The sequence below is a fragment of the Balaenoptera borealis genome (genome assembly GCF_965194805.1).
Source record: "Balaenoptera borealis genome assembly, chromosome: 10".
NCBI classification, from domain to species: Eukaryota; Metazoa; Chordata; class Mammalia; order Artiodactyla; family Balaenopteridae; genus Balaenoptera; species Balaenoptera borealis.
Genome location: NC_138874.1, coordinates 108597126 through 108621162, shown reverse-complemented (window position 1 = coordinate 108621162; position 24037 = coordinate 108597126). Strand labels below are relative to the sequence as shown.

The following is a 24037-nucleotide window of genomic DNA, read 5'->3' as shown; positions in this document are numbered from 1 at the left end:
CCCTGAGTTAGAGGGCCCTGTGCTGGTCCAGATGAGACACCTGGAAGGTTGGCCTCTGGCTGGTGCCCACGCAGAGGCCCACAGAGACGGGTTGCACTTGTGCGGGAGGATGAAGTGGTCTCCCAGGGGCTTGAGCAGCTCGTCAAGGAACACTGGGCGGGGGGTGCAGTAAAGGGCAGGGCACCAAGAGTTGGGTTTTAGCCTTAATTGTCAGTGAGGTCATACCGGCAGTGGAATGTCTGAGTCTAGAGCTGTTCAGGGCTGGAGATAGAAACTGATTTCGGGGGCTTCCCTGGTGGTGCAGTGGTTGAGAATCTGCCTGCCAATGCAGGGGACACAGGTTCGAGCCCTGGTCTGGGAAGATCCCACATGCCGCGGAGCAACTAGGCCCTTGAGCCACGATTACTGAGCCTGCGCATCTGGAGCCTGTGCTCCGCAACAAGAGAGGCCGCGATGGTGAGAGGCCCGCGCACCGTGATGAAGAGTGGCCCCCACTTGCCGCAACTAGAGAAAGCCCTGGCACAGAAACGAAGACCCAACACAGCCATAAATAAATAAATAAACAAATAAACAAAAATTAAAAAAAAAAAAAAGAAACTGATTTCGGGGTGAGAGCTTTTTCCTTTTTCCCTTTTCTCTGGTTTCCAAATTTTCCACAATGAATGTGTCTTAATATTGACAGAATTTTAAAACATTATTTAGGCAATTAATTAATTACCAGGTGGGTAATGAGACAGCGGGCACCCCGAGGGTCCCTATTCTGATGAATAGCACCCCTCCCCATGCCCGAGCACAGCACCCAGGTTTGGCCCCCCCGAGGCCAGGCTGTCCAGGAGGGAGGGACGTTTGGGGCGGAGAAGGCACTGCACACTGGGCATGTCCAGCAGGGGTGTGGGTGCAGGCCCCCCTAACACCTCCCTCCCCCCATCCCAGGGGAAGCTCGCTGGGAGCCAGCTCTGACCTGGGGGACCTCAGCACTTTGTGCAGCAGCTCCTGCGGGATTTTCCGGAGGTGGATCTCTGTCCCCACCAGAGGGACCAAGTTCATCTCCATCCACTTCTCGCAGGCAGTGGTGAGCGGCTCTTCCTTGTACTGCGAAGGCAAGAAAAGCGCAGGGAGAAAGGAGTCCCTGAACTCTCAGCGCCCTCTGCTGGAAGGCGACGATGCTACACGTGTGCTCTCGGGAAGGCCGTGCTGCAGCCCTGCTCAAACCGCTTCTTCACAACAGAAACTGCAGCAGATAACGTTTTCTGCGTGTTTGCTATGCTCAAGGCACTGCACTAGGTTGATTCAAATCAATCCTCACTGCTACCCTATGAGGTCGGTTCATTATTATTCCTATTTTACCGGGGGAAAAACTGAGGCTCCAAGATTCCTGCTCTTGCCTGAGGTCACACAGCTAGGTAAGTGGTTTGACCACAGGGCTTGCAAGCTGACATCTCTGAACTGAGGTCTGTGACTGATCACAGACGCTCCCCCCGCCCATCCTGCCCCGCTTGGGTCTCAGTTTTCTCCTCTGATAATGAGAGTGTTAGATTACATCATTTACTGCCAACCCTGACACCCTGACTGAGCCCAGGGGGGACAAATTTCCCTCAACCCCACCAAGAATGTCCTGGAATGTTGTCTGCTGTTTTGGCGATAAACGCTGGCTTTCCTCTCCCCACCCCCTCACCCCCAGATTAAAGCTTTTCTACCTTTTGGAGTGTTAAAATATTCTTTTAAACATAAAATGATTTTTAAAGATTGTTCACTTGGCACTGTTAGGTTGGTGGCATCAGATTTTTTGGAGCTGGGCCTGGTGCGTGAAATCCCAGAGTCTGGGTGCTCCTGAGGGCCCCCCAGGTGCCACGTGCCCTGTGCAGGTTGCTCTCACCTTGCAGCCGGCCAGGTAGAAGTTCTTGATGGTGCTCGGCGTGAGTCCGTTCATCATCGTGGTCACACACCTGCAGAGAGACAACTGCTGTTCCTGGAGGCCCCCAGGCTGCTTTTAGGGAAGTGGGCAGCCCCAGAGGTTTTCCCTCAACTCCGCGCCAGCAACAGAGACCTTTCAGGGAAGGGAAGGAAAAGAGCCTTATTTTAGGGATGTGGACATTTGGCTGGAGGACAAGACCGGCCAGGCTTGTTGCAAAGAGTCCTGGGCTGAGGGAGGTGAGGCCTCAGGTCAAATCCTTCTGAAGGAAACAACGTAGCCTTGGCACCAGGGAGAAGTATTACTGTTTAGAGATTAAGCACCTAAAGGTGCCTTACTGAGTTTTAATTTTAGCCAGGGTGACCATTTGCTTGCCCCCCTGCTGGAGGTATTTTCTTCCTGTAAAGACCATTGTGGAGCTGTAGAGGGGCTTCCAGACCTGTTCCTCTCTGTATGAGAGTAGATTCAAAAAGCAAGTTTCTGATGAAAATCTCCGTCCTTTTCACGACTAGGCGTCATTTACTCGCTTCACTTACTCATCAAAGATCTATTTACTGAGCAGGTACTATGTGCCAGGCACCCTGCGAGGCCCTTGGGTTACAAAGAACAAAGACAGTGGGCCCAACACACGTTAAATAAACATTTAGACGTGTAACCACATTATTACAGTTGTGTTAAGGGTTAAAAAATCAAAGAACAAGGTGCCATAGGAATGTGAAAAAGGGGGAATCTGACCTAGTGGGGGGATGATCAGAAAAGTGACATTTAAACCTTGAAGGAGGAGAACAAAGAACTGTTCAGACCAGGAATTGGGAGGCCAGCATTCCAAGAAGAGGAAACAGGATGTGCAAAGGCCCTGAGGCAGGGACAGGGGCCGTACTCTGAAGGAACATCAAGGAGATCCCAGATGCAGTGCAGTGAGGGGGAGCAGGACTAGGAGATGAGCTGGGGTGGGCAGGGTGTGTGGTGGGGTGGATATGCTGGGTTAGAGTTTCAGTGACTCACCTGTCACAGCTGAGATTAGTCTCCAGCACAATTTTCTTAAGGCATGTTCATGTCATCAAACAGGGCACCAGAGAATAGCTACTGAGCTCTCATACAGAAGCAAAATCTTGAACTCATTATTACTCAATGGTTATCCTAAACTCAGTTGAGATACATGTTGCTCTTGGACAAAGGCTTAAAGGATATCTGGTAAGTCTTGCACATATTCTAAAATGTATTCTTCAATTAAGCCAGATCAGCAGAGAGCTGAGGAGCTCATTACCACCAACACCCACACCCCTGAAGAATAGCTTTTACTCAGTTGCATTTTGAAGTGAAGACTTTGCCAATATCAAGAAAGAACATTATTAAATTTATCGTTGCATTTACTCTGTGGATATAGTTGAGGACATTGATCATCGCATCACTCAATGTCATCTGAGGAAGGCACCCAGGGTTTTATCTCCCAAGTCATTTTTTGGTTTCTTTGTTTTATCTAATGTCATTGATCAGGTTTCCCTTTTCATATTAGCTGCTAGGGAGCTCACAGTCAAAAGTTATAGAGTGTAGGTTTGGTTATGTAATTTTAGCTTCTCCAGCCTTGTTTTCCTTTCTCCTTTTTCTTTTCTTTTCTTTTTGAACAATTTGTGCCCTGTTATTTTATGTATTCTTTTAAGCCACCAAAAACTTTTACTAGAACAAAGCAAGAAATAATGAATGAAAAACAATCTGGTCATGGTTAAGGCACTTTACGCCCCACCCTCCTTGGATCCTAGGATGGCCCCTTCACCACAGTGAGACTGATCATACCCATTATAAGGAATTGTCCTGAGTACTGGAAAAATCTGTGCTGGGTAAACACCAGACTCTGCTGTCATCTCTCAGGCATGCTGGCAGGTGAGATTGCTGAGTCCCGTCAATTCTACATCTTCACCGTCTCCTGGAAGACCTGCCCCCTCCCCTCCCTTCCCACTTCCCCTGCCTAGTTCAGACCCTCCTCTCTCTCACCCAGGCCTCTGCACAGGTCTCCCTGCCCACATCAGCCCCCCGTGTCCCCACCGCATCCTGAAGGTCTCAGCCCAAAACACAGAGGGGCTCTGGTCACTCTCCCCGCCCAAGCTTCAGGTTCTCCTCTGCTGGCAGAACCAGGTAGAACCTGCTCACATGGCCTTTGAGGTCTGCATGACCTGAACTCACCCTAACTTCCCCACCCACCTTTCCCTTCATCTTTCCACACCCCTCCCCAACTCCAGCCGCATTGGGTCTTAGTGGCCAAGCATGTTCCAGTTTCTATGCTCTCCTCTGCCTGAAGTCCTCTTCTCTCTCACCCTTTGACAACTGGCATCCTTTCAGGCTCAGCTCAAGTGCCACCTCCTCTTGGAAGTCTCCCTGATTGCTTCTCCTCACATGCTCCCTCTGCTTTGATTTCCATGACCTCCTTCTGCCTGGTACCTCTGCTTCCTCCCAACACTCCCCCCTTGAAACTAGAGACTGCCAGGAAGCAGCCCTCCGAGCATAAATCCATCCCCCGAGTGTCTCCTCTGTGCCAGCCTCTGTGGCTGTTTCTGGAAATACCTGCCATGTAAAGACAAAACTCCTCTCCTCCTGGGGCTCCTGGCCTCACTGTGAGCCGAGCTCACCAATCAGCAAGGGGGAAACCAGGTGTGAAAGGGCCTGTGTGCGAGGTTCAGGTCCCACACCTCACCAGGCACAGTGTTCTTTAGGAGCGGGTTTTTGCCAGTAGAGATGCATGGGCAGAATTAGCTGGGTTTGAAGTTGGGATACAGAAATCAGTGCTCCAGGAGGCTGACACCTTCACCTGTGCTCCCCCTTCTCACTGGCAGACTCACTGGCTGGGCTTCCCAGACTGGAGGACACAAAGCAAGCCCTGGGGCCACCCAGGCCACTTGCTTCTGGGCTCAGGGAGGGTGGGAATTTTCACTTGCAGAAGGTCTAAGGGCACCAGGCAGTTGCCCACAGATGGAGTTCAGGCCTGCATGGAAGGAAATGCCCTTTCAGCCCTGTGAGCCTGGAGAGACCCGTGACCCTTAGGGAGGTTGTGTGTGTGTGTGTGTGTGTGTGCGTGTGCATGCAGGCAACAACCAACAACCATGATCCCAGTTGTGCCAAAGCAGACATTGATGCATGAGTCTAACAAACAGCACCCTGTGTAACCCGCACGCACACACTTCATCCCCTAGAGATGGGCGGCCTCAAGTGTGCGTGATTCAGACTCAAGCAGCCATCTGGGTGATTTTGCACTGGCTGGGGGTTCAGCCAAGATGACCTTTGGGATCCCATCCAGCACCTGGATTTGTGATGCTATCAGAGTGACCCGGGGCATTTCTGTTCACGCACGCACGCCGGCACGCACGCACGCACACACCCACACACACACACTGAGGCTTGCGCTGCCACACCCCTGCCAACTGTACCATCAGCCTCTCAAAGGCAGGCGAGACCCAGCCCAGCTGTGTGCCAGACCCTGGCTCTGGCCTTGGATTCCAGCCCCACCACAATTATCTGTAGAATCTCGGGCAGGGCCCATCAGCCCCAGGCGAGCCTAGGTTTGTTCGTCAGTGGAATGATAGGCTTGGCTCAGTATCCAGAGCCCTCCCTGCTCTGGCATTCAAGACAAGGCATGTGAAGGAGGAAGGAAATGAAGCATCTGCCATTCTTGGTTCCACCCCAGATAAGCCAGGGCTACGGTTCCGGAAGGAAGATGGGGCTTTGAATCTGGGCCTCCCGTAGGGCAGCTGAGGCTCACAGACAGAAGGTGGCCAGATGCCCCACTCCAAGAGGGAAGCTGGCCTTCCAGGTTTGGGGCCAGAGATATCTTCCTGCACGGCACCGGGAAATAGCCGCTCAGAAATGCGTGCGTGCAGAAGCTGTGATTTAGTAGTGATTATCAGTCACAAGGTTATGCGGAGCTGAAGTCATGTGACACACAATGGAAGGGGAGTGGGGATTCTCAGGAAAACCCAGACTTTACCCCATCACCTGCAGGGTCAAGGCCAGACTCCTTGGTTCTCCCTGAGACTCTACACGACCTGTCCCTGCCTGTGACGGCGGGCCTCCCATCTCTCACAGCCAGCCACCCACCCCATAGTCTGGCCAGGCCGACACACTGGAGTGCCTTTTCAAGACTGGTCCCCTCTGCGTGTCTTCTGTGGCCACGTCCAGGCCTCTGAAAGCCTGCGTCCCTGGGTTCACGGGGCATCTGCATCCCCAACGAGGCTTCGAGATGCTCCAGATTGAGGATCTGGCCCAAGTCATTTCAGGTGCCCCCAGGAATGAGGCACCAACCCCAAAAAAATCTCTGGGATTGAATGTGGCTGTATGGATTCTATAGAAAGTGAGTTGAAACCTGCAAGGTCCCTGGAAGAGATCCTGCCCCTGCCTTTTACAGAGCAGCTGATGTCCTCTCTGGGCTAAGATGGGATGTTCGTTCATTCATTTATTCACATTCATTCATTCCCTCAAATGAAGAAACTGAGGCTTAGGGTGGTGAAACAAGCCAGGCAGAGCATCCCTGCCCTAAATCTCCTCTCTGTTGAATTGCATCAGGAATTAGGAACTCGGAAGAGTGATAAGATACCACCTCTGTGTTCAGGACGTGAGTGCAGTAAGCACACATCCCTGAAAAAGCCCAAGAGAAGGGACAAAATATTCTAGAAATATTAATCCCATCAGTGCTTTTCCATTTGGTTCATTTACCTTCCATAAGCATTAATGGCCGACTCAAACTTGTGTTCTATGCAAAGTAACCCCAGATGTCCCAGCCCACGGAAGAGGGATGCTCCGTGAGACGGGCCAGGGGGGCCCCTTTGGATCCCACCTGGGGCTGGCCCTGGCCGCGCCTGGCCACGGCTCCTTACCTTTGAAACAGGCTGCGGAACTGAAGAATGTGGGCTGCAGCCAGCACACCCAGCACGTCGTCCACGCTCACCTTTACCTCGCGCAGGTAGAGACTCTTCAGGGCCACGGCGAAGGCTGGGGAGGCAGCATCGAGGGCCAGCCGTCAGCGTGGGGCTCTGCAGCCCCGCATCCCTCACGCACAGGTGCCCTCCCTGCTGGATGAGTGTCCCTGAGCTGGGAGTCAGGGATGCATTAGACAAAAGGCAACAGCTCTGACCTGGGCGCAGATGCTGCCTGGGTTCCCAGCCCCACAAAGGAGTTGAGGATGAAGCTAAAGAACATGGAGCTCCTGTGAAAGAATCTTCTGTGAGCCTGTCCTGAGTCTGTGCCTCAGGGGTTCTGTCCTAACCTGGGGTCTGTGACCTGTGCGGGGAGGTGGCCACCCCAAGGTGTGCACGATGCTGTGTGCACGAGGTGTGTTTTGTGTTCTCTGGAGATGACATCATTACAGCAGGTTTTCCTCAGAGTCTGGGGTCTTCAGAAAGGTTAAGGACTCCTGGGACGAGCCAGGATAAATTTGCTAGTCCGTGGACTCAGCTTATTCCGAGTTCCACCTGATCCCCAATAGCGCTGTAGTGCAGTCCCATGGGCTCTGAGGACAACTGGTGTGGATAATTATTATGTGGATAATTTCTTGATGGCACGTGACAGCACGGTGCGTTAACACCTGTTAATAGGTGTTTCTAGGCAGCCAGGATGGGATGGGGAGGGGCTGAGCCCAAGGGAGCCCCCTGGGGGAGGTCTCTGCTGCCAGCAGCCAGCCAGGGAGGGGCCCTGGTGGGAAGGGGCGGGTCAGTGCTGCCTACAGACAAGGGTGGGCCTGAGAGCTTCCCTGGGCATCTGCGCCCAGAAAAGCAGTGACATCTTCCCTGGGTCTGTCTGCGTAGCCTGCCTCTTCCTCCCTCCTCTGCATTCGTCTCTCCTCTTTACAAGGACGAGGACCTCTCTTTAGCAGAATGCCCCCTTCTTTTATTTCCCTACATTGTGCCAGCCTCCTTCCCCTCCGCCCTGTGCTGCTCAGCTATTTTTAATAAGGAGGCACTGAACACCGTGTGCCTCCAGTTTGGGGTGTTTTGTTTGTTTTTCAAATCTGAGAGGCAGTTTGTTCAACGACACTCTCAGAATACAAGGACAGGTGCACATTACCAGCTTCGGTGACCAGAGGGTCATTGATCTTCAAGGAAACGATCATCTTCTTTACGGGGCGTTGTTCTTTCATCTTCCCGGGCAGCTGAGCTAGCGAAGGGAACGGGACGAGGGCACACGGGTGTGACAGCCACAGTGACCTGCGCAGTACAGCGTGAGGCCCCACAACCACTCGCGCAGCCTTGATCTTGGCGTGGATCACGCTGCATTTTGTTCATTTCTGTTTGCTTGTTGGTTTAGTGGATGCATTGTTGAAATGATTATTTGTTTTGAAATAGTTGAAGACTCACAAGAAGTTGCAGAAAGAGTACAGAGAGTTCCTGTGTCCCCCTGGGCCAGCTTCCCCAGTGATCTGACACAGCCACTGTGACCGTCGTGACCGGTACACTGATGCTCACACTGACACAGAGCCCCCTCCCCCTCTCCCTCCCCGCTTCCTCTCATTAGGCTGTGAGCAGCGAGAGGGCCAGCAGTGGGTCTCCATCATCCCTGCGCCCCGAGCACCTAGCTCAGGCCTGGCACCGGGCAGGAGCGCAAGGACCATCAGTGGAAGGATGAGTGAGGGACCCAGGCGTCCTCCCAGCGGCCCCTGAGACTTTGCCCCACGGAGCTCCAGACAAAGGACCCCCGCCACCAGGGCTTCCAGGAGGAAGGGAAGGGGCAGGCCGCATCACCGCCAGCCTCCATCCACAATCCACTCAGAGTTACTCTGAAATGTGAGTTACGACACACGGTGCCCTCAGGTCTCCAGCGGCATCCCACGCCTTTGGCACGAAGCCAGAGCCCCTCCAGTGGCCCCAAGACCCTCCCACTAGTCTCCAGTTCACCAGGTCCCAAACCTGCCTCTTCGTGGTTTGTTGCCCAGGAGATTTGTGGAGCTCCCTCTCTTCCCCATCAGGGGCCCGCCTGACCCTCTGCTATGGAAGGGAGCTCCACACCACCACCTCCCCCGAGACTGGCTCTATGTTCCCTCCTGGACCAACCACCTGCCAATACACCGAGCATCTGTTGGTTTACGATCGGCTGGGCAGGCACACTGGACGGTGAACCTGCCACCCCACCCCAGGCCCCGCACAGTCTGGCATACCCTGGTGCTCAGTAAGTATTGGCCGAATCGATGGATGAATGGATTCCATGGCCAGTGAGCTCAGGGTGCCAGGTCATGCAAGTGACATGAGTCAGGAGCCCAAAGTATGTCACAATTTGCAGCTACAAAGAATGCAGAAAAAAGAGAACAAAGGGTCCACTTCCCTCAGGCAAACAAGGCCATCGAGGCTTCCCTCACCACATTCTCGGCACCTGGCTCTGTTCAGGCTCTCATTCGGCCAGTGTTTATTGAGCACCTACTAAGTGCCAGGCCCTGTTCCTGGCTCTGGCTCACTTTCCTCCCCTGGATCTCTGCACAGCCTCCCCTCTGCCCCACTCCATTCTGTCAGTCACCCCCACTGGGGGCAGTAAACAAGAGGATGCTGGCAAGTGCCTGACACGTAGCGGGTATTCAGGAGGCATCGTTAGGATCATTATGTATCACACGATTTCTCATGCTTTATCGTCACTTCAAGTGGGCTCGTCTGTCCCCCACCCCCCGACATTAAGTTCCTAGCACAATGCCTGGCACAAGTTAAGTACTGAACATCTCTTGAAGGGAGGAAGGAATATTATCAGCTAGGTCAGAGTACGTGGAAGACAGTTTCTGTAAGTAAAACTTCACAATCTGATAGGAAAGTGCTAATTTGATCATACGCTTCTGAGGTGCCCCCAAACCAAAGTGGTTTGTTTTTAGTAAAAGAGGGTCGTTTGCTTTTGGCTCCTCCTAGAGAATAAACACATGCTGCTATGGTACAGCCGATCCTGGACTCTGGGTGGAATGAACTTGAACGTGAGTGGCTAGGACAGCCCCGTGTGGCCAGCACAGGGTCGCTCCAGGGGGAGCTGTGTGTCCTCAGCAGCCACCACTCCAGGGCTTGGTCAGAAACTTCCTCTGCTGCTAACCCCAGGAGAATGATGCTTATGTTCTCAGGAACAGAAAAGCAATAACTGTGAGATGCGTAGAGAAACCATCATCAAAGGCACATGAAGGGCTGGGACTGTACCCACCGAAAGCCTTGGAGACACGAGTCCCAGGGTCTGACGCAGTTGGTGGTGCCTGCAGGGGAGACCCCGGGAAGCTGTGACAGCCCAGGCACTGAGGTTTCATCCCTGCACGTGATGTGATGTCCGCCAGCCGGGCCCAGCCTCTAGCAGGGTGCTTGGATTAGAGCAGCTGTTTTAGTAGGGCCAAATCTAAGTGGGACCATTCTAGACTTACTAAAAACATGACAACTCCATTTTTCCCTTCCATATTCTCTTGATTTTCATTGTACTCACTGTCTGGACCCCAGTGGCCTTTCACTGGTTGCCCAGGAAGAGCTGTGATCTGGGCACAGGGACCATGGGAGAAAGAGCTCAGTCCCACGACTGAAGACACTGGGACAAAGGCTCAGGAAGATCATAAGTGTGAAGGCTGTTACAGTTCTGTGGGGATGCCACGGCCTGCTCTTGGCTCCCAGCTCGGCCGGGAAGGGCTGAGTCAGAGGCTCTGTGGCCGGGAAGATGCCGGCAGACAGCCAGGCTCTCTCTTCCGACCGGGGGCTCCGGCAGCCCGTCTGGCTCCGGAGTATCAGAGCTTTACTGCCACGTCCTGGAAATGCAGTCCCATCCTGACTGGCATGCCGGCTGCTTGGGAGACCTTGAATTTTCCATGGCACCTGCTTATGAGTTGTCCGGAGACAATGCCAATCTATATGACCTGAGAAGAAGTTGGCAAGGCTGCAGGAGAGGAACTTATGGGACAGATAAGGGGCAGCTGGGGATTATTAGGATCCAAAAAAGAGAAAAAGAAAGATGTGACCTAAATACTTTTGGGTATGAGGTGGTGTTAAGAAAAGAGAAAGAAAAGGAAAAGAAAAACTGAAATTGATGTACACTTGTAAACCTCCAACCAGCACACTTAGAGCCAAACAAGCCACAGATGTCAGAACTATGCCTTCTTTCTAGAAAGCCCATCAGGAGACTCAACACAACCCACTTTCTCTTCTCAAAGAAGTAGGGAGGGCCTCCATCATAGCTGGTGGACAAGAATGGGTTATTATGAGAACAGAACTGACATTTACTGACTACTCACTATGTGCCAGGCGTTGTTCTAGAACTTCACACCTGTTACCTCCTCCACAATGAAACACAATAGGAACCATTATCCCATTTTATAGCCGAGGAGACTGAGGTTAATCCTGTAATGAGATCACACCACGAGCCTTGCTCTTAACTGCCAGAGTGACCGTGGTCCCCAAACAGATAACCAAACGCCAAGCTGGGGTCTCTCTAACCAGAGAGCCCTTGAGGGTCCTGCTCTGGGTGAGAACGTACCTGGCAGAAGCTTCTCCAGCTCCTTCTCAGGGTTTGCATTGCCCCGGGCCAGGGCCATCATGTAAAGCTTGGTCAAGGTCCCGGACTGAAAAAGCTGGGGCTGATGGAGTTCCCATCTGAAGCCAAGGCATTCGAGAATCACACCTGAGGAGAGGAAAGGATGCTGAGCAAACAGTTTAACGACACCCCGACCTAAAGGTGCTTTCACTCTTTCTCCCACGTACTCCCCATCCATCCCGTTATCGAGCAAACGAGTGGGCAGGCGGCTTCGCTAGGCCTTTCAGGAACAAAGTGCCAGCCACGGGGAGCTTCCTGGCTCCCAAGCGGATACAATTGGCACAAGGTAACTTAGAGAGCGGTAAACGTCCACCAGAGCTGCCGACCAACAGAGGCACGCAAGCTGCCCTCCAACTTGAGGACTGGAAAAAGCTTCGTGGGGCAGGGACGCTGGCTGTGACACTCTTGGAGGGGGCCTCACCTTGCCTCCCCCATTGCAGTGTTTCCTAGCCTCGGCACTGTTCGTATTTGGAGCCAGATAATTCTCTGTGGAGGGGTCTGTCCTGTGCTGTAGGATGTTTAGCAGCATACCTGGCCTCCGCCCACTGGATGCCAGTATCACCCGCCCCACCCAGGAGTTGTGACAACCCAAAATGTCTCCAGACATTGCCAAATGTCCTCTGGGGAGCAAAATTGCTACCTGGTCCCCTGTTGAAAAATACTGGGCTGTTAGTGTCTAATTATTACCCACCTGAATGGCATAGAAAAAACCCCATCACCAGGGAGCAGAGATCTCATCAGCATTGCTTTTCTCGAGGGAATGGTGATCATCAGAAAGCCCAGCTCACAGGCATGAAACGGGATTACAGTGTGAGGAGGGTTCCTTGCAAACTGTAAAGGGCTTTATGCTGGGGAGTCTCACCCGGGGTGGCGTAGATGATAAGGAAAAAAGAAGAGACTTGAATAGGAAGGTAGATGGAGGATCCAAGGATGCCTGGCCAGGTGAGACATGAAGAGGCTATGGGCAAGGGGGGCGCTGCAGGCTGGACCCCTGAATTAGCACAGAGCTGGGGGGAAGGGAGCCATGCTCGGGGTGATTCCCCCCAAACCCTAAATCCCAGCGCCGGACAGGACCTTGAGCTTCACTAGCCTCATCTACGTATTTCTTGGCTTTGCTATTATTTTGACTGCATGACTTTGGGTACCTGTTTCCTCTCCTGTTATTATTATCGTTATTCACCAACTTTATGATATCGTTTGATGCTGGGAGTTGAGAACCTGGGTTTTCATCTCAAATCTCCGGTCACCTCAGGTGACAGTCTGGCTATGCCGGATGAAAAGGAATCTTGCCCCGTAATGGTGATTTTAGGCAAGGGCAGAATTGCGGATAAAGTGTGTCCCCCGCGCCCCCTAGCGCTTTCAGAAGGGCAATGCAGGTCAGACATCACCACCAATCTGGAACTCTCTCTCCTGAGCCCGGAGGCTGCCTCACACTACTTCTCACCCCCCGCTCCCACCATCAACCAGAGTTGACGGGCCAGAAGAAATCGATTAGCCTCTGCCGGGGAAGGAGGCTGGCTCTGACCTCAGACAGTCACACCGTGGGGTGGGGTTTATCCAAAAAAGCACCATCAAGAAGCTGACCTGTCCAGGCTCCTCGTGGGGCTCAGTGAGACTTTCCCAGCTGGACAGACCCGGTCTGACTCCTCATCCTACCTCAGATAAGTCTTCTAGGACGAGTGCAGATGTGGACATCCAAGTCATGACTGATTAAAGCCCAGAGGGACACAGAACAGCTGGCCCGGGCTTGATGGGCTTCTGCTTAGTCTTCCAATCCAAAGCCTATTTATTAACCTCGGCAGGTCTGTATTTATCATGGCCATTAGCATATGAAAATGTGTTTGCCAAGCAGTTTCATTCATTGTGCATTTGGGAAATATTTACAGTCACCTATTACACGTGGGACATTGTGCAGTGGGCAGCAACAGAACTTACAGACTAGTGACCAGGCCTCTGGGCTGGTTTCCTTCCATAAAGACCATAAGCTACCCCTGAGGTCAGAAACATTCTGACGAATCCATTGGTGACAAGAACTTACCTGCCTCCCCGCTTTGGATGGCCTTGTTCTTCAAATTCTCAGGGAAATTTTTCTGAATTTGTGAAATGCATAACCTCAAGAAAAAATACAAACAAAAAATCCAGGCGTTAATACTGACATTTTTCTTCATCTGCAACATGTATGATTCTAGTGTAGGCATCCCTAAAGCATAAATGAATCAGTCTTATCGTATCTCTCCCTTTGGGACAGTTTCCTCAGGTCACTATGTGTCTGCCAATTTGACAAACTGTAAGCTCTGTCTGATGACCGGCTCAAAACATTAATTCCTGTTTCAGTTTGCGGGTAGATCTTACCAAGGAGGTATTTGAGGCTACATCTGGCTGCCTAAATGACACCTCTTTGGGTGAGTGTCTAAAACAGTGCCTAGCATATAGTAGGTGCTCAATAAATAACTGCTGGAGAAAGGGAGAGAGAGTCCTGACATGTCTGGAAAGTTAACTCAGCAAAACTTCTGGTTAGGGTCATGCATGCCTCAGTCTCAGTGTGCCCACAATCTAAACACAGAATCTGCTCTGAGGGAGTTCCCTGGTGGTCTAGTGGCTAGGAGTCTGGGCTTTCACTGCCGTGGCCCTGGGTTCAATTCCTGGTCAGGGAACTGAGATCCTGCAAGCCCTGCAGTGTGGCCAAAAAAAAAAAAAAAGAATCTACCCTGAACTGAGCCCCAATCCTCTGCCAGGAAATGGCATTACCAGCCTCCAGGTGCCCAGGCCAGCATCCTGAATGTTGTCTCACCTGATCTCTTGCCCAGATCTAATGAAATGCCTTTTGAATTCATCCATCTCTCCTTGGGTGAATCCTTGCCCTTATTGCTATGATCTTCATCCAAGCCACCATTTTCTGCCCCCAGTCACTGCCAGTCTCCGGGCCTCCATGTGGTCCCCTCTGATGCACACCCCACAATGCAGCCTGAGGAGCCACCTGAAATGCAAATCTGGTCTTGCCTCTCTCCTGCGGAGAATCCTTCCTTGTCTCCCCATTGCTCCCGGGGGAAAGCCAACCTCCTTCACATGGCTAACAGGCTTCTGCCTGTCTCTGCAATCTCATCCCTTTACACTCCCTGCTCCAGCCCTTTTCAACAGCCTGAACCCATCACCTCTTGCTTCCAGTCTCTTGGACACACAGCTCCCTCACCTTTTCACTGGATGAGCTCCTACTCATCCTTCCAGATAAGCTTAGTTGTTGTTTCCTCTGGGGAGGCTGGGCTGGCAGCCCTCCCCAGCCGGCCCTCGGATTACCCCTGTTAGAACTCCTTCCACAGGGTCTTCTGGTCACCTGCTTCCTCACGTGCCCTCTGCACCAGGCTCTGCGTCCCACAGAGTCGGCGTTTATTTACCCCAGCAGCCCTAGCACAGCCATCATGCAAGTGCTCGATAAATATCAATGCTTGGATGATGACAAAGATAAGACGCTTTTCCATAAACACTATATTCACCCTGCTAAGCAAGGAAATGAAACAAAACTGGAGTCACATATTCACAGCTTGAAGACAGTCATCCCAAGAAAGCCAACCAGCCAAGGGACACTTGACCACACCAGCCACCGTCACATTTGCCATGCTGTTTTCCAGTGATGCCAGAAATCCTCATGGGCCAGGGTGTATGCAGGAGGGCTTGGGTCGGAGAGCCTGTGTCCAGAATAATATTGACCACATGCTGCCCTTTCCAAGCAGAGATGGTGATTACAAGTGACTCAGCCTCAGGAAGGTGGTTGGCGCTTGAGTTGTTTATCCCACAGGAGCAGTGGGCCTGACCCAAGCCAGACTCAATCCCCCTGGTGGCTTGGGTCACACATCTGGGAAGAGCTGGCTAAGGTCAGGAGTTCAGACTGTGACCTCAAAATGGAACGACAGACTTTGTCCTGTTGGGGCAATAGCCATGACCTCAACTACCCTCACAAACCTCACTGTCATCAGTTGAGCCAGGAGATGCCGGGCAACAAAAGTAACCACATTGCCTCCTCCTGGTGTATTGGCTGCTTGCCAAGATATACCATGTATCCTGTGGACTCTGTAGCTCCCAAAGCTGAGGCTCATTTCAGGACCATCGGAAAAGCTAATGGAACACATGGCATCTGTGAGTTGTCCTCTTCACCCTGTGGGACCAAGTGGCCTGGGATAAAGTGGGGATGCTGGGAACATGCCGTTAGTCTGGGGCTCACTACCTTGATGGGGAAACAGAGGGTAAAAGGGAAAGTCTATAAGTTTCTCATGGACATATGGACTTCCTGCGGCAGACCATCCAAAGGGCTTTTGACTTGATACCTTCAACATGCAAAACTCCAATTTGGTTTACTGGGAAGAGTCATGCAGACCTTGGGCCTGCCTCTGGGTCTTGGTGCTTTCCTCTGTAGGAGGGAAATGAGGACCACGTGGCAGTCACTGGGGGAGTAAAAGAGCTAGTGCTCGGGACGCCTGGCACTGAGCAGGCACTCTGGTCTCCTATCAGCTCTACACCGTGGATCATGGGTCTCTGGTCCCAGCTCTCCCGAAACTGCTCTCTGATAAAAGTCTAGGGGTCCCTTCTTTGCATCCTTGCCTCTTAGCATGACCTCCTTCCAACCTCAGAGTGGACTTGGCATTGCAGTCAGAATGGGAAAAAACATGAGGCAGGGTCACCTTTTCCTAGTGCCCAAGCCCCCTAGATCAGCGGTCCCCAGCCTTTTTGGCACCAGGGGCCGGTTTCGTGGAAGACAATTTTTCCATGGACCAGGGCTGGGGGGATGGTTTCAGGATGATCCAAGCGCATTAAATTTATTGTGCACTTTATTTCTATTATTATTACATTGTAATATATAATGAAATAATTATACAATCCACCGTAATGCAGAATCAGTGGGAGCCCTGAGCTTGTTTTCCTGCAACTAGATGGTCCCACCTGGGGGTGATGGGAGACAGTGACACCTGAAGTGTGTTGTTTATGTCTAGTCTACTCCGTAAGATGCAGCTTGTCACTTGCCACTCACTGATAGGGTTTTGATGTGTCTGCAAGCCATTGATTTATTATGGTCTCCGTGCAGTCAAACCTCTCTGCTGATGATAATCTGTATCTGCAGCCACTCCCCTAGCATCACTGCCTCAGCTCCACCTCAGATCATCAGGTGTTAGATTCCCATAAGGAGCGCACAACCTAGATCCCTCGCATGCGCAGTTCACAGTAAGGGTCGCGCCCCTATGAGAATCTAATGCTGCCGCTGATCTGACGGGAGGCGGAGCTCAGGCCGTAATGCGAGCGATGGGGAGCGACTGTAATTACACATGAAGCTTTGCTTGCTCACCCGCAGCTCACCTCCTGCTGTGCAGCCCGGGTTCCTAACAGGCCACGGACCGGTGGCCTGGGGGGTGGGGACCTCTGCCCTAGAGCCTCCTTCCTCAGCCACACTCCTCCGTCCTGGATCTTTGGGTTCATATGTTAGCTGTGTCCACACGTACCAGAGAACTCCAGGGACAGTGAATGACACATGTTAATTGGGTGTTTATTTGCCAGATACTGTTCTAAGCTCTCAATGAATTATCTCATATAATTCTCATGGCAACTCTGTAAGACAGCATCCCCAATTTGCAGATAAAGAAACTAAGGCACGAAAAGGTTAGGTTGTTTGCAAGGAGGTTAGCATTTCCTCATCTCTCAGGCCCCTTCTCCCCGTACTCCACACCCCAGTCCCAGTGGAAGGAAGCACGATGAAGACCAGGAACCTGAGGTTCCTGTATAGCATCTCTGAGTTATGGAGCCAAAAGCTCACTGCGTCATGGAAACACACAGACACAACCAGAAGTACTGGCCAGCTGGGCAGAACCTGGGGCACTGACGTATGAGAAGCACAATTACGTATCTGAAATAAATGGGAAGCTCAGAGCTAGTTAACTCAGCTTTCCACGGCCAGTGACGCTTTACAGAACTAGTAAAATATAGATGGGTCCAGCTCCCATCAAAGTCAACAGCGCTCCCAAGTGGAAGAAGCAACAATAACAGCGTCAACGGCAGGAACAGGCTTACTGGTTGGGCAGCCAGAGAGCTATGGGGAAGGTGCCCGTGTGTGTGTCGCAGGTACAATTCCAGACACCCCACACCCCTACCATCGACCTTGTTAGCTGACAAGTCTGAAAGTACAGAAGGGTTATCAGGAATAAGCCCTTTATTTTACGACTTAAATTAAATAAAACTTTTGTTATGCTTTCCAAGTTTATGTTTCTCACAATGACATGGAATAAATCCCCATTGTGAAAATAAAGAAAATAAAATTTTGTGTTTATTAAAGAAAATCAGCTCCTCCCACACTGTAGTAGACTGCACCCGTCGCCCCAATTACATACCCTTGTCCTGCAGGACTTCAAAGTTTCTCCCAACAGAGTTGGTGTGTATTTCCTGCCCCTTGACTTTGACTTTGGCCGTGTGACTTGCCTTGGCTGAGTGGACATGAGGTGCAGCTGGGCTTGCCCTCTTGCCCTCTGCCGTCACCAGGACAAGGACGTGCCCAGGCTAGCCCACTGTCTCAGGAAGAGGACGGGAGGCTTGTGGAGCAGCCAACCTGCCCAGATGGGCTGAGCCTGGGTCCGCTGACCGCTGGTACACGAGTGATCAGCCTGTCCTGAGTGCCTACCTGCCCTCAGCCTGCCTCCCGACCCCCAGCTTCCCAGCATCACCAAGGAGAGAGGCAGATCTGCAAAGCTTCTCCTGGGAAGAGAGTGCCCAGACCAGTCCCTGCATCTGCTGTGTTTGAGGCAAGGTGTTTTGATTTGGAGAAAGTGCTAAGAGGCAGAGTGACATATGGAGTCATTGGCTGGCAGAGCACAGGGCTGACACTCCCCCAAATGAAACCACCAGGATCAATAACTAAGACTGCTGCTTACGTTATAAAGATAATAGCTCTGTTTATTGAGCATCTACTATTTGCCAGGAACAGCACTAATCATTTTTAATGTACTGTCTGATTGAAGGTCACTCTTCAGGGGAGATGCTATTGTCACCATTTCACAGATGAGGAAACTGAGGCTTAGAGAGATTAAGCCACTGGCTGAAGGTCACAGAACTAGTAAATGGAGGAGAAGGAATTCCAACCCTGTCAAATAGACTACGTTTAATGGCCCAAAAGCCCAGCACCAATGGCCATCACCCCTCAGGCCACCAGCCCCAGCCTAGCTCAGCGATTCTGCAAACCAAGTCCTGAAGACGTCTGCCCCTGCAGCCCAGCCTCCCTCCTCAGGTTTCTGGATCAGTTTGCCTATATTCCCAGGCCCAGCTCCTGCGCCTGTTTGCCCAGCCTGGCCCTGGTGCTAAGGAGCACAACGAACTCTAAGACTTCTTCAGGGCTCTAACCAAACAAAATATAAAATAAATTCAAAATTGTTTAAGGCTATGAGTAACCAATGCCAAAAACTGCAACTCACAGCAATCAATTTTTTCTAAGCTGGGGTCATCAGAGAATTTAGAGACCAAACCCAGATGGGTTTTGCTTTATTCACATGTGTGTGGTATAGTCATCGGTGGGGTGGGAGGCAACCGAGCAGGGCTGGCCGGTGGGCCTGGGAAGGGAAGATGTGGCTCCTCGCTCAGCAAACGTGGAGCTAGGAGCTCTTCCGTGCCAGGTGCTGCCCAGGGCACAGCCCACACTCAGGTAGGTGCTCAGGTAGGTCAGACGGAGTGCTCATAGGCAGATGTGCCAGTGCACGCAGGCAGTAGCATTCAGGCAGATCCGAAACGCCAGGGAAGTGAAGTGTTCCTTCTGCAGTGGGATCCAGCGCTGTGTCCCCAGGAGAGGCAAATAAAATCTCATAACCCGAAGAAGGGATGCTCTAAGCCAGCGGCTTGGAACACTTTGCGGGTGAGCGGAAGCCTGCTGCTCCCCTTGCTGGGTGGACACGCGCATTCGTGGGAGGGGTTCAAGCTCTGAGCCGGACCGTCTCACTTTGTTTGTCAACAAATCAGTTGATAAACTTAGAATCCTGTTAGGGTCCAAAGTTCCCAGTACAAAGGAAAATCTAGAAAAAAAATTCTCAGTCTCTCTGGACTTTAATCACCACCCACAGACATTCTCAGAGGAAGTTGTCACCCTGATCCTGTCCATCCCTAAGGGATGGTCCCAAAGGCAGCCTTCCTTGCAAATACCCAGGACAGCCCACCTGCCCAATCAGAGTTGCCCAACCATGGGGCACTTCCCAGAAGGGTGGCTCACCCTGCCATGGGCCTTTGGTCTTCCTACCTGTCTGGGTTCTTCAGAACTTCATCAAAGTCTACGTTGACAGCCTTGCACATCTGGGAAAGCGCCAGCAGGTCCCCCACAAAAGGCTTTCTGGGGAAACGCCACCGGTTGGTTGAGCCAACGATCCGGCGTTCCAGCTGGGGTTTGTGCTGCTTGGGCAGCAAAGAAAGAACGTCTTTTTTTAACCACTCATAAATACCAGGTTTTCCAAATTGTACAGCAGAAAGGAAATCAAGACAAATTTTTAAAGGCTGGTTAATTTTCAAAGATGGCCAATATTTCTCCAGAGCCGTCTTCTCAAGGCAAATATATTGTATTCAGGAGACTGAGGACTTCAAGCCACAAATTTGGAATTTAGCACCTGGGACAGGAGGTGCCAGAGGCGAAATGTCAGGGAGAAAGATACCAAACAGGAGATTTGGGGCAGGGACTGTTTTTTTTTAATTGCAGTAAAATACACAAAACATAAAACTCACCATGTAATCCATTTTGTAGGTACAATTAGTAGCACTTAGTACATTTACAGTGTTGTACAACCATTACAACTATCTAGTTCAGAACATTTTCATTACTCCAAAAGAAAACTGTCGACTCATTAAGCCATCACTCCCAATTTCCCCCTTCCCCACTTCCTGGAAACCACTCATCTGCGTTCTGCCTCTATGGATTTTCCTATTCTGGAAATTTTATATAAATGGCATCCTACAATAGTGGCCTTTTATGTCTGGCTTCTTTCACTTTGCATGTTTTCAAGGTTCATCCATGTTGTAGCACGTGTCAGAATTTCATTCCTTTTTAGGGCTGAATGACATTCCATTGTGGGGAGAGACCATCTTTTGTTTATCCATTCACCAGTTGATAGCTATTTGGGTTGTTACAACCTTTTGGCTACTGTGAATAGTGCTGCTGTGAATATTCGTGTATGAGTTTCTGTTTGAACACCTGTTTTCAGTTCTTTTGGTATAAACCCAGGACTGGAACAGCTGGGTCACTGGGTGGGGACTTTTCCTTAGACATTTTCTTAAGGTCCTGGGCTTCAGCAATTTCCTTAAGGGAGCAGTACAATACCCAGCATGGATGTAAACCTCAGATGTGGTGGCTCAAGGAAACCTACCCAGGACAAGTGCACCATGAGGGACCCATAGGAATGGGTGAAACTGATCCTAAGCCACACCAGGCACCAACAGGGTGGTGGGGAGACCACAGGCCATGGAATGGAGGATCTGAGTTCAAATCTTGTTTTTGCCACTGATTGGTTGTGTGACCTTGGGCAAAGCATTTACTCTTTTGAGCCTCTTGGACCTCATATATAAAATGGGAATAATGACGATGATAATGAGGATGAAGATGAGGATGAAGATAAGGATGAGGATGAAGATGAGGATGAGGATGAGGATGAAGATGATGATGAAGATGTGGATGAGGATGAAGATAAGGATGAGGATGAGGATGAGGATGAAGATGATGATGAAGATGTGGATGAGGATGAGGATGAAGATGAGGATGAAGATGATGATAAAGATGTGGATGAGGATGAAGATAAGGATGAGGATGAGGATGATGATGAAGATGAGGATGAAGGATGAGGATGAAGATGATGATGAAGATGTGGATGAGGATGAAGATAAGGATGAGGATGAAGATGTGGATGAGGATGATGAAGATGAGGATGAGGATGAAGATGAGGATGAGGATGAGGATGAAGATGAGGATGAGGATGAGGATGAAGATGATGAAGATGTGGATGAGGATGAAGATAAGGATGAGGATGAAGATGTGGATGAGGATGAGGATGAGGATGAAGATGAGGATGAGGATGAGGGTGAAGATAAGGATGAAGGATGAGGATGAGGATGAGGGTGAAGATAAGGATGAAGGATGAGGATGAAGATGATGATGAAGATGTGGATGAGGATGAAGATGTGGATGAGGATGAAGATGAGGATGAAGATGTGGATGAGGATGAAGATAAGGATGAAGGATGAGGATGAAGATAAGGATGAAGGATGAGGATGAAGATGATGATGAAGATGTGGATGAGGATGAAGATAAGGATGAGGATGAAGATGTGGATGAGGATGAGGACGAAGATAAGGATGAGGATGAGGATGAAGATGATGATGAGGGTGAGGATGAAGATGATGATGAAGATGTGGATGAGGATGAAGATGTGGATGAGGATGAAGATAAGGATGAGGATGAAGAAAAGGATGAGGATGAAGATGTGGATGAGGATGAAGATGAAGATGAAGATGTGGATGAGGATGAGGATGAAGATAAGGATGAAGATGAAGGATGAGGATGAAGATGAGGATGAGGATGCTGCTGAAATGATAAAGTTTGGGAACCATGCTTTAGTATAGTGCCTGGAATATGGTGGGTGATTGAAAACTGTAGAATCTGAACCTAGATACAGCCCTGCTGAAGTGTGACACAAAAATGATGGGCTCTGACAGCAGGCCTCCAACACACTCTTCCCAGCTGAGTCAGCCAATAAAGCTTGAGGTCCTCAGGGGTGCTGGGCCCATCCCCTTGTGGAAACCCAGCAGTACAACTGTCACCAGGTGCTTCTGTTCCTCACCATTGCCCGCCCTCTCGTGAAACTGATCTACTTACCGGATTCAGCATTTTCACGAAGGATCATGGAGATTACACAAAGGGAAGAAGCACCTGGAAGATGAAAGAGGTAAATTTTAAATTTGAAAAAATTTCCAAAGGGTCTTTTCAAAATATTATGGAGGAGATTGGACCAAAGAATCTATATTTTGCCACGAAAGTAATAATGAGTAAGCCTCAAGTGTCGGTTATTTATCAAATTAAGTGAAAAATCTAACTTTTGAAAGCACATTAGTAGAAAGACAATTCTCTGCTCTTGTGCTGGGAAAGTGTCTCAGATAAAGCAAAATAGGAGATAATCCATGATTCTCTGATTCTCCACCCTTTACCAAGGTGATGGGAACCAAAGGAGGCCTATAAGTAGGCTGATCACGTAATTTGTCATTCAGACCAGGAGGCTAAAAGGGGTGATATTAATAATTAGGCCTAGACAGCTAGTGTCGACCAGGGCTGTCCTGGAGCACAGTGGACTCATCTCACCTTAGCTTTGAGGGACACGAAAGGGGCTGAGTGGCAGGACTTCCCAGCTGTCTCTGATCATTTTTAGGGCAGTTTGGTTGCAAGCAACAGAAAGTAACTCTGATAATGACATGGCAAAAAAAATTACGGGGATTAAGGGAGGTTGGGATTTGTTGAAAGGATGGTAAGAGAAAGAGGGAACTCAGAATCAAAGGGAAAACGGAGACTCTTTTTGGGGACGGCCAGGAAGCAGCTCCAGGGATACGGTGCAAGCACCCGTGTCCACCTCTGTCAGACGCTGCCTCTAGGCTGCCTCTAGCAGTTCCCCGTCTCACCCCCTCACCCACCTGCCCCAGTCAGTCTTGGGCGGTTCTGCTCCACTGAAATTCTCAGCAAAAGAACACAACTGGCTTGGCTAAGGTCTCAGGCGGGCAGACAGCTTGATTAACTCTGCCAACAAGACTGCAGTGGGGACGGGGTGGTTCCCCAGAACAACCTTGGGGAGAAGGGGAGTGGCCGAGCAGGCAAAACCAGCAGGAACGAGGTCACCTGGTGACCAAGCATCCCACCTGACTCTGTGCATCACTCCCCGGATAGCACTTCACCTGCACTCTAGCCGTGGTGCTGAGAAGGGGCTCACTTGTCCATTTAACAAGTATATTCTGTGCAGCTGTCATATGCAAGGAAAGTGTTAGTTGTTTTTGGGATATGGCAGTGAGCAAAGTGGACAGGATCTCTGCCTCATGGAATTTCTATTCCACCTGGGCAGACAGGCTTTTCTTTTCCTTTTAATTACCTTAGATTTCTTACATTGCCAAAGTAATATAGGTTCATTGCAACAAGTAAGCTAATACAAAGACAAGTAAAGAAAAATTTAACAATAGCTGCATAATATTTCACACTGTGGATATATCATAATTTATTAGACCATTCACCTGTTGATGATCATTCAGTTTGTTTCCTGTGTTTTTACTCCCAAAAACAATGCTGCAATAAACATACATACATATATGTATGTGTGTATATGTGTGTGTGTATATATATATATATATATATGGTTTTTTAAAATTTTTATTTATTTATTTATTTTTGGCTGCGTTGGTTGGGTCTTTGTTGCTGCATGCGGGCTTTCTCTAGTTGCGGCGAGTGGGGGCTACTCTTCGTTGCGGCGCGCGGGATTCTCGTTGCGGTGTCTTGTTGCGGAGCATGGGCTCTAGGCACGTGGGCTTCAGTAGTTGTGGCACTTGGGCTCAGTAGTTGTGGCTCGCGGGCTTAGCTGCTCTGCG

The 24037-nt window shown here is 50.5% G+C and overlaps 2 protein-coding genes across 5 annotated transcripts in view; one reads left to right on the top strand and one right to left on the bottom strand.

Annotated features, from left to right (window-relative positions):
• The window catches only part of BTBD16 (BTB domain containing 16), a 62874-nt gene extending 39101 nt beyond the window's left edge, over positions 1-23773 (bottom strand). Inside the window, exons 1-8 of one of the 4 annotated variants that reach the window (XM_082406966.1) lie at positions 22293-23773; positions 19677-19825; positions 13461-13534; positions 11366-11509; positions 7961-8050; positions 6775-6889; positions 1877-1946; positions 962-1092 (exon numbers count right to left, since the gene is read on the bottom strand). In XM_082406966.1, the coding sequence (XP_082263092.1) occupies positions 962-1092; positions 1877-1946; positions 6775-6889; positions 7961-8050; positions 11366-11509; positions 13461-13534; positions 19677-19825; positions 22293-22304 (785 nt within the window). In that variant the 5' untranslated portion in view covers positions 22305-23773. The other 3 variants (XM_082406968.1, XM_082406969.1, XM_082406967.1) reach the window with 3 other exon arrangements.
• Positions 19890-21661, top strand: LOC309604748 (uncharacterized protein; the record flags this gene model as incomplete). Its single annotated transcript, XM_082339682.1, has 2 exons — positions 19890-21498; positions 21579-21661. Exons 1-2 carry the CDS (start codon positions 20991-20993, stop codon positions 21659-21661), a joined length of 591 nt encoding a protein of 196 aa, XP_082195808.1. The 5' UTR covers positions 19890-20990.
• Positions 23774-24037: the final 264 nt, after the last annotated feature.